This window comes from Mesitornis unicolor, unplaced genomic scaffold (genome assembly GCF_000695765.1).
Source record: "Mesitornis unicolor isolate BGI_N332 unplaced genomic scaffold, ASM69576v1 scaffold13497, whole genome shotgun sequence".
Lineage (NCBI taxonomy): Eukaryota > Metazoa > Chordata > Aves > Mesitornithiformes > Mesitornithidae > Mesitornis > Mesitornis unicolor.
In genome coordinates this window covers 8203-18892 of record NW_010197150.1, presented here as the reverse complement: position 1 = coordinate 18892, position 10690 = coordinate 8203, and the positions used below count along the sequence as shown (strand labels likewise).

General features: G+C 36.1%; 1 protein-coding gene across 2 annotated transcripts in view; it reads right to left on the bottom strand.

Annotated features, from left to right (window-relative positions):
* Positions 1-1495: 1495 nt before the first annotated feature.
* TIAL1 (TIA1 cytotoxic granule-associated RNA binding protein-like 1) overlaps positions 1496-10690 on the bottom strand; it is an 11005-nt gene continuing 1810 nt past the window's right edge. The window contains exons 2-11 of one of the 2 annotated variants that reach the window (XM_010188711.1): positions 9396-9545; positions 9030-9084; positions 8632-8719; positions 6683-6758; positions 4348-4456; positions 3965-4060; positions 3795-3879; positions 3381-3504; positions 2783-2922; positions 1496-1882 (exon numbers count right to left, since the gene is read on the bottom strand). In XM_010188711.1, coding sequence (XP_010187013.1) covers positions 1765-1882; positions 2783-2922; positions 3381-3504; positions 3795-3879; positions 3965-4060; positions 4348-4456; positions 6683-6758; positions 8632-8719; positions 9030-9084; positions 9396-9545 — 1041 coding nt within the window. In that variant the 3' untranslated portion in view covers positions 1496-1764. The remainder of the gene's footprint in view (positions 1883-2782; positions 2923-3380; positions 3505-3794; positions 3880-3964; positions 4061-4347; positions 4457-6682; positions 6759-8631; positions 8720-9029; positions 9085-9395; positions 9546-10690) is intronic. The other variant, XM_010188713.1, reaches the window with a different exon arrangement.

The window sequence follows — 10690 nt, the reverse complement described above, 5'->3', positions numbered from 1 at the left end:
TTCCACTTCAAAATCTAACTTGCAACACCTGCACGGCAAGAAACAGAAAAGAGAAAATACGCAGCTTCTCAGACACTCATTTAAAACTATCACCTCTAAAATCAAACATTCCGTTTCTTTTAAAATGCAGGTTTGCTTCACTGAACTATCACTGCAAATCCTACTCTTGTTTTTTCAATTGTGCCTGCCTCAGCATATTCCAGTACACAGCTGAAACATCTGCACCCCCTAGCTGTCATAGGTAAGACACAGTACTTATATCTAACTTACATTCATTTTCAACTTCAAATTTATTGAGGCAGTTTAGATCAATGTATCCATAAAATAATTCAGCAATAACCCAGGTATACCGTTTAAACAGCTTCATGATTTATCCATTTACACACTCAGTACACAAACAACCCAGCCTCTGTACAGGTTCGTCACATGCAAACCACCCATAAAGACAAAAACTTTAATTAAAAATAAGTCACAACTCAGTGTACTGTTTCAACTGCATCTCCGTTTACCAAATGGCACATTGAATATTCTCTAAAATAAGATGTTTTTAACAATCTTGTTAAAAAATTCTTGGGCAAAATATTTCTAGACTTAAAAAACATCGAGATTTTTTCAAAACACTCAAGATACTATACAACTTATAAGAACCTTGAAATAGGTTTACAAGGTTGTTAACCAAGGTATTTACATACCAAATAATGTAAAGCAAAAAATTTGTATTTCTAATGACAAAAAGGTGATGCATTAAAGATTTATGAAATTAAAATTAAGGCTCTTTGTTATAGTTCTTTATGTAACTTTACATAATAGCCAACTTTGGAAATGTCAGTCTTGCACATTCTTGTCAATCTACTGCGTTTAAAGCAGCAGAGTATAGTAAGTATTACTTTGAATAATTACATCGCTACTTCTATGTTCGAGCATGCTTTTGAAACACTGTAATTATGAAATATTTACAATGTGTAGCCTTCAAACTCTATGTAAAAGCACAAGTATGGCTGTCTGATTTCAATACAAACAACATACTTGCAAAAACGTTTTTACTTCTCAAAATTAAATGCCTATTACTACAGTCTTAAAAAGCGAACCAGCTCTGAAAAGTCTGTGTGCCTGAATGTGGACAGTAGAAGTTATGTGAAATTACTCAGACAGTACTGTTTCTCATTTTAGACTGATCTATTCTTTGTATCAGACTCTTTTCTTTAAGCGTGTAGAAAAATTAAATATTTTTTTAAAAAATTCTTCCAAGACCTACATATACTTTTCTCGGCTATGCCCACAGGTTTTTTGAAAAATCAATACTGTCTAGCAGGTCGTAATGATTGGTCCACAGTTTATTTCAGGATGTGTGTTCAACTAAAAGCGACTTGCCGTTTTTCAACGTCGAATCTCTTAAAAAGCACAGTGATATAAAACACTGAAGACAGAACAAAAAAAAATTGGAATGGTAACCTAAAGATCAAATCCATCAGCCATTTCTTCTACTATATCAAAATTTGTAGTCAGAATTGTCTTTATTGACTTTATTTTTAATTTTTGTACACAAAGAAAAACATGTTCATATCCATCATGAACAAAAACTTAAAAAGGCAGAACTAGAAGACATTTGTGTCCTTCACCAAAGCAAAGCTGTGCTAAAGGTTCCAAACATTTCCATTTTTAAAATAAATATTTTCTTTTTTCATTGTCTACATTCCAGTCTTCAGAATGTCACTGGAAACTGCAGCCTATCATGAAATACACACTTTTAAACAGAGTCCCAGCTCACTGCGTTTGGTAGCTTGCCATACCATATCCAGCTTGGTTAGGTATTACAGGAGCACCTTGTCCCTGGGCAGGCTGAGCACCAAATCCACCCATCCAGGCAGCAGATGGAGATTGGCTTAAAAAGAAACAGTATGGTTAAAAAAAGAACAAAAATAATTATATATATATATATAAATAATCATCAAGCTAGTCAAGTTGTTTACAAGACAACAGACTGAAAAAAACCCCATAAAACCATACTTCCTACACTATTATTCACACCAAAATAGAACAATTTATCTTCTTTAATGACCAAATTCAGGTTAAGTGCTACAACATATGATTCGTGAAAACATCAAGCTTTTAAAGAACAACAAAAACAAGCCCCACAAACCTTGGGTACTGGCTGCATGGGACAACCGCCTCCAAAGGCACGTACACACGCAGCTGCTGTAAGTCAACATCAGTGATGCAGAAATGCAAAAAAATTCCCAATGCCTAACTGGCAGGAACACCAGTGACAGGTTTATCAGGGCTCAATGTGTTTAATTGGCAAAAGATAACGAAGAATTAGGTAAAGAGAGTTATTTTAGAAGTATGTTTTGTGAAGACTTCCAGAGATGAAGTATTAAAAGCCCACCCAAACTCTGAAACTGCACAAGTTCAAGTGTCAGTATGTTGTTTCTTCTCTCCAGGGTTATGAACCATTTAGGCAAATAACCTGGGCTCCCTGGCTCAGACTCTCCAGTATTTACCAGCTCAAGTCTAAAAAAACCCAAGTTTTTAGGCACTGGAGAAGACCATCATCCAAGTCTTTGTGCCTCAAGTCTCAAAACACCCATACATATAAAAGCTGTAACTGACCACAAGTCAGAGTGGCTCATCCCACTATTTGGTCCATGGCCATCATTAAACATAAGCTTTAGGCCACGTAGGAGTCCACCTAAAGCTTGAAAACTTGTGCAGTACTTGAACCAAATGGGCCCGAAACGCAGCATTTTTTAAATATTCTAAAAAATTAAATACAATTACTCACTCTACTCCAAAACCCTGTTGATTCCATGCTTGGCCATACATTCCATACGATGGTACTTGCCACCCGTTAGCCATATATTGCCCATACTGTTGTGGATTTCCATATACTTGGCTCCATTGCCCCCACTGACTGTAATCCACCTAGAGAGGGAACAATTCACAGTACTTCAGCTTCTAGAGATGGATGATCTTCCTTTTGTAATGCTGAAGGCAAAGTTCAATCTCACGGCTAAAATGATCAATAGTGAAAAATAAGATATCACTGACTTAATTAGATCCTTGTACTGAAAAATGTATTTGTATATGTTTGAAATATCAAATAATACACGGCTGGATAGTCACCTCGACTGCAGATAGTGAACTAGCAAGAATCAAAATTACCTCAAAGTTTCTCCCTATCTTGAATCATATCCAGAAGACAGTAACAGATATTCCATCAAAATCACTAGCCCAATTTGATGAACAACTGGAACATAACTGAGACAGAACATGGAATTTCATAAGAACACTACCACAAAATGTAACTAGTATAATTGGGAAGGCATGGGTACATACACAATTGCGTTTGTGACACGGTGAAAAGGTTACAGTGCCGTTACCTGTTGGAAGTTTTTAGTCATATCAGGAGATTCTTTACCCCAGTAACATTTAACGACATGTCCTTCAATTGTGGTTCCATTAACTGAAACAATAGCATGTGCTGCACTTTCATGGGTTGAAAATCTAAAGAATATCAAAACAAACTGATGTTATGCTTCATAGTGCTTTCACCTGGTTGTTAAAAACAGTGACTCCATACACACAGGAAATCCACAGAAAAAGATCTGCTTTCACAGATACTCATCTTCTCAGGTAAAAGGGTTGGTGGCCACTTTTAAAAGTTCCAGATTTTTTTATGAACATACGGTGACAGTTTTTAATGTATCAGCAGAAGTTCAATCAAGTGAAATTACAGAAAGATGAAGCATCACTGCATGAGCAAAATCACAGATTTTATTTTTCTCTGTCCATACCTGACAAATGAATAACCTTTTTCTGGAAACACCCTTATTTCCATAATCTGTCCAAATGGTGAAAAAGTCTGTCTCATAAGTTGATCTACAACATATAAAGTGTTTGAATTAGTAACCACCTTGGTGTCCAAACAGCTTCACTAATAAAAAAGCAATAAAACAAGCTGTACCTGTTAGGCCAGAGGCAATTCCTCCACAGTACACAGTACAATTTTTGGGACTCGACTGATTTACTACATCTTCAAATCTCAATTGTTTTGTGTTATCTATAAAGAGAGAAGGCTGGTTTTGAAGCAGTAGGCTGACAGTAACCACAGAGTCGCAGACACTTACCTTGTGCACAAGTATGAATTATACATTTAACAAACACATTCAGTATGACAGACCCACAGCACCACCACTACATTGATGTTATACCAAAAAAACCCCTATTTTTGAGATTTGGAAGTCAAGTTAGACATGTAAAGTGACATGATTGTAGCAACATTATGTTTCATTTCTCCACTGACGGGCAAGAGAGCAAACACAACACAGCATTACATGAAGGTCTTACTTTCTTGTGTACTTTTGGGTGCTGGAGGTTTCCGTGTCGCCCAGTTAGTTCTGATCTGACGGCCTCCCAACCACTGGCCTCCCATGTGTACAATAGCATTTTCTGCATCCTGAAGAGATTAAAATAAAGATCACAACTCAAACAAGATGTACAAGTCTACTTCCAAGAAAGACTTGGCTGTCAGTTAATTCTGTTGACAAAACCAGTAACAGTACTAAAAGTTATATGAAATTCTGAACAATCAGAGTAAGCCAAAAAGGAAGTAACACAAAGTTACAGAGAAGGCCCTGATAAGAGATTTGGAAAAGCTTTCCTCCCTGCCCTCATTTTCTACACACAGGTTAGAAGCCAACTACACTAATCACACACATACTACCTCTACACAACAAGCATCTGTATTAGAATGTCTAAAGGCTTCCCAAGAAGTACAGAGGTCATACAGATGCCAGAAGCAATTACTAAAATTAAACAACTATTATTTTAATTATATATATTTTAAAAATTCATATTATTTTGCCAACTGACTGTATTAGAAATACAATACACAAAAGTGTATTTAATAGCAACAGATGAAAAGTCAGGAAAGACTTTATAATTGCCAAAACCCCTCACTGAAAAATTTCTCAGATGTGACCCAAGTAACATTTCTATCAGGCAGAACGTGTTTGCAAAAGATGCTGTACAACAACAAGACCTCAATGTTTTTTTTTCAGACTCTTAACAGGCACTCAACGTAACAGGCCAAATTCAGGTAGAAAAATTTTAAGTCCTGGGAATACTAAATGGTAGCTACTGCTACTAAGAATGTGTAATGCTGAGATACAAACAGATGGAGCACCTAAGTTTCCTTTTCCGCCTCTCTTCCGCCCTCTGGAGGCACGCAGTAGGTGTCTGAGTGTACTGTAAACTGCTTCCTAAGTTCTCTACATTTTGAGGTCATTGTATGACTAAACATACACACACACACACACACACGAGTCCATGGCCCACGTGGCTTAAGTTCTTATCTTGAGCATGAATTAGAAGACAATCTTTCAAGTTCCCACTGCAAGCAGAAACATCAAGTAAGCAAGGAGTAAGTTTGCTAACACTTGCAAGAAGCGATTTTTTCTCCAACTGCTCTGAAAGGAGAGGCAGAGCAAATAGTGCGTATGTTTGAAAAGCTTTTCCATGGGCACAAAGCTTAAGAAAGAAAACATGGAGCACAAGGGACAAAGGGAACATAGGGACAAGTTAAAGGTGAGTGGCTGGCACTGTCCTGCCTCACGCTGAAGGCTTCCAGCTGTAACAGATTCATCTCAAACTCCAATCACTCAGGACCCTGATCCTCCTAAGTTTTAATTATACAGAGCACTCCTTTTGAAGACAATACATAAATTTAAAAACTATGAGATGACCAAGGGGGCAGAGGGGGAAGAAAACAAACAAAACACCAGACAACAAAGTCGCTCCCAAAACATAGTAAGTTACGAACTGACAGAGGCAAGGAAACTACCTCCAGTGAATCCTGCTGCCAGCCTTGAGGATCACAGCTATGACAAAAGTGGGACAAAGCCATGCCATAACTGTTCCAGTTCAATCTGGGAGTTTAATTTTCTCGTAACTGTGGTGTCTATTAAGTACATGAAGTCTGTGAACAGACTTCCCAGCTCCCCAAATACAGCAGGATGACAATTCTAAAAACCAGACCTTAATGAACAGCAATCAGGGCACAAATTTTAGAAGCATTTCTTAGTATTACATTTAGAATTCATCCATTAATTTTGCAGAATGAATACAGATTTTAAATCAGAGTTTTTACGGCTCAGTCTTAAAGGAATCCAGTAAGTTGCATTCCATGTGACTGCTATAACATTTCCCTACAGTCACAGAAACCAACGTAACGTTATGGGTAAGGGCAGAAGGGTACAAGGAAATAAGACCTCTCTTCCTCTTGTTTATTTCAGCTGCAATAAAAATATATGAATTGTAAGTGGAAAAAGACACGAAATCAAGGCACTCAATTGTAATATCCTATGGCCTCAGCCAAGAGCCCCACAGCTCTCCTGATGGGACCAGGCACCCAACTCACTGCAGGAGAGATGGTTCCACCCTAACACCCAAACTCGCTGTCTATGCTCAGGAATCTCCTTTCCCAATGTTCTCATAGCATCGCTGTCATCTGAATTGTTTCAGCCCTTAACCACAAATAAGGGGAGTTTTGATTAAATTTGTCCTGTAAACACCAATTTATTTCCCTTGGGAACATCCGATACACAGTGAACATAAAAACAAAGAGGCAAAGCTAAAAGTGGAAAATACGCAATTACTTTAAATCCACATTGGGATTACTCACCAGTTTGTTATAAAAAGATACAAAACCATAGCCTTTTGACTTTCCAGTTGCCATATCTTTAACTACCCGTGCATCCCTGTGAAAAGAAGCACAGCTATATGAGGGCAATATTAATAACCTGCAAAATAAAAACTAAAAGGAACCACACACACTGTATTGTGAGCATATTTTTTTCTTATAAATTCAGTTAGCCCTAAAACTACAGTCATTCCTGAACTCTCCCTATTGCTTCTTTACCTGTTAGAAAAAAGCAGTAGGACAAAAAAAATAACATGTAATAAACATGCAACCTATCCACATAACCTATACTGGCTATAACTAGAATGTTCAAAACTAGAATGTTCAAATTTGAAGTATAAGAGAAACAAAGTTTCCTTTTCTAATATTCTATCGGCTAGGGCCCTCTAAGGTTTACTGTTCTATAAATTACTGTAACAATTCTATCTAATTTACCATGCATTTTCTAAATAGTTAAATGTCTTCTGCCTAGTGATACAAAATATATGAAATATTAAAAAATTGAAAAAGAGGAAAAAATAGGAATTAAAAGGCATACATGGCCTGTTAACAGATTTCTTTATTTTTCTCGGTCAATTCTCTACCATCATTTTGGAGTTTGGGTAGCTGTAAATTTTGAAAAATTGACATTTTCAGAAATTTAAGAAAGGAGAATAAAACTAACAACAATGCTAAGCACACCAGTACGAAAACAACAAATTTACACAGAAATTTTAGTGAGTAAGTTAAAATGATTGGAAATATAGAACTGCACTGAATATAGAATGTTAAAATGTAAATACTAAAATATGTATATATAAATAATGTATAATAAGAATAAATAGAAATGAGAAAAAATCTACAACTGAGTTCCAGTGTGCACAGTTCCTTGCAGTTAGCCTTCAAGATCCTGTCCATTCTTATGAGCAATTCTGCAAAATAACCAGAATGCTATTACTTTTAATTGTGACTTGGACTTTAGAAAAACTGCAGGTCTCAGGTATAAATATAGATTGAGAAACAGCAACCTGAATTATTCTCTTTAAATCGATTTTTAAACAGTACTACTTACCACATTAAGAGACAAAAAGCAAAGTAAACAAAATAGCAGAGGTAAGAAATCAGATTTATGATTCATTTAAAAATATGCGTACAGAACAAGAGAAAAATAAGAATTTTTGTTCTTAGAAATATATTCCTGTAAAGCAGTACAAAAACGTTCATGTGCAACTTTAAACTATTTTTATAAAGATAAACCGATAGAAGATTAACAGAGCTGCTTTTATAGCAGTACCCTCAAGGACAGACATACTTCAGATCTCTTGTAATGTCAAGTATGTTCAATTAAAACACCAGGTGATTTGCTACCACCTGAATTATCTATGAGAAGTTTAAAGAAACATTCTTCTTAACTGGCAGAAACGTGCACATATTGTAAATCCACCATTCTTTCGTTTCATTATTATCTTAATTCATCCCATTATCCTCTACAAAGTAGATTTCATTCTCATAAATATCAGCTTTTTTCAAAATGTTTGCAAGTTTTTCAACTCGCTGCTTCATTAAATTTGATTCCAATTGCCCCGTTTTCTACACTGCCTATAAAAAGCATACAAAATACACTGTGGATGCAACATGTACCACTATTCTGTACACATTCTGAACACAGGAACAGCAATTAAATTTTAATAAAAAGTTGCAGACCATTAGCATATAAATTAGGTTAAAAGCACATTGCTTTCAGCAAAACCAGAGCACAATTACATCACTGTATTGACAACCATGACAGATACCCAGATGAAACAATAACCCCTCTTTACTGCCCACCCAACATAAGAAATTAACATCAGAAAACTTATCCAAAAAGACATGAAATAACATTTCAACTCAGAAACAAATTTTCACTACAATATTTTCTAACTAATATTGGAAATGTTTATTATGATACTTACGATATTTTACCAAAAGGAGCAAATGCTGACTTGATGTCTTCTGTTGTTATTTCTGGACTTAAATCCCCAACGAACACATGGAAGTGATCTGAAAATAAATAATTTACTAATCAAATATTTAACTGCTATCTAACATTACAACTCCTGAGAAAGTGATGCTCTGCACACAGCACGGGGAACCAGGACCGCCCAGGATTCCATCTGATGAGCAGCAGCAATTTAATCTGTCCACTCCAGTTTCCCCAGTTGTAAAGCAGAAACAGAAGAATTAGTTTGCAAAATTCTATTAAACACAAGATGGGAAGGAGAAAAGTTATGTTTCAATGAATTTATGACAAATTATTACCACGTTGTGAAGTATTTGTGTAGAAGTGATACTGTGGCATTACTTTACTTACTGGATGTATCTTTTTTCTGGCTACTTGGTGTTGTTGCCCAGTTTACTTTGACCTCCTGAAAATAAGTGTAAGATTTAGTATAAATTCACAAAATTCTTACATTTTTTAAAGTTCATTCAAGGGTGGGTTACAACTGTCAACGCTTACAAATCACAGACTCAAGATAAAACGCTGCAATATTTAGGACATCACACACAATGTTTCCTAAACAAGACTTACTTTCTTAAATCAGCATTTAAAAAATACTATTCCACAACATTTAACAATGTTAAACATCTTTAACAAAACGAACGCCCCACAGTTTTATTAATAGCTTTACACAAACCTTTATTACTTAAATCTAAGATTACGATGTAAGCAACTTACCTTTCCCAAAATTTTTCGCCCATTCATAGCAGCTAATGCAGCAGCTGCATCTCTGTGTTCATAAAATTCCACAAAGCAATAAGGGTCATTGCTTGTATGCTGCAAAACAGAAAATCCAACAGAAGAGTTGACCCTTCTGCTATCGGGTTGCTGAGAAGAAAATCCAGGAAAATATATTACTTACAGCTAGAAACGTTAAGAATTATTTGCATCAGATTTATGAAATAGATTTTGACATTACACTTAAATGCAAGAATTATTAAGATGGACTTTTTATCACAGGTCTAGCAATTCAGAAGTATAGTTTACTTTGTATAAGGGCTCAGCACTTGAAGTTTGCTAACCTAAAAATAATCCAACTACCACAACAGTGATGTGCAGACTGGATGGGAGTGGGGGAAAAGGGAAGAATGGAGAAAAGAACAAAAATTGTCTTCTGCCTCACACATACACTCAAAGCTCGAAAGGTTTGTTCCCCAGATACATTTTTGCCAATTTTCTCTCTCCTCCTCCTAAAGTCTTTCCTTTTGTTTGCTTGAAAATCACTAGCAGACAGCAACCTAGAAGTTGCATTTTCTCAGTCTCAAGTGAAAAATATTCCCAGAAACTGGGAAATACACCTCTAAAAGGACTCAAAATAGTCTGAGAGAAAAAGATATTTATCAACTGATATCAGAGTAGGCCTTTACCAGTTTTACTATTCAACTTCTGAGAATTCAGACATGCTTATATGGACAAAGAAATCCTAATTCTGTCCTGTAAAACTGGATGGTACATTTTCAAACACGGTTCTGCCTACACCTGAACAAGGGAAGCTGTTAACATCTGACAGCGGAACTGATCACGAGACCTTTCTAGACCTAAAATGATCAAGTAGACTGAAGTCACCCTTCTAAACACTGTCAGTACCGGGTGTCTCTATCTGAAAATGAACAGACAAGAGAAAAATGCAGCTGATATTACTTAAAAAGAAAGGAAAAAGAAAAAAGAGTTTAAGTCACAACAGCCATGAAGTGCTGCAACGAAACCTGCACTTGGGAAATCCATTTAAGGCCTTAACAGATTTTGTGCAGTTTATACTTCAATTGAGCTGCAATTTTACTTCAAGATTGTGGGAAGGTGGTCTTCTGCACTAAGAACTTTTCTGAAGGCGAGAAGAGCCTCTTTTGCAGATGCCGAGATCTTTAGGTGTTCAAGATACCTGTAAATGCCAGTCACACCACCCCCGAGTGCTATATACCCCCAAAACAAACACCTGAAATCTCTCAACTTGACACGTTCATGTCACATATTCT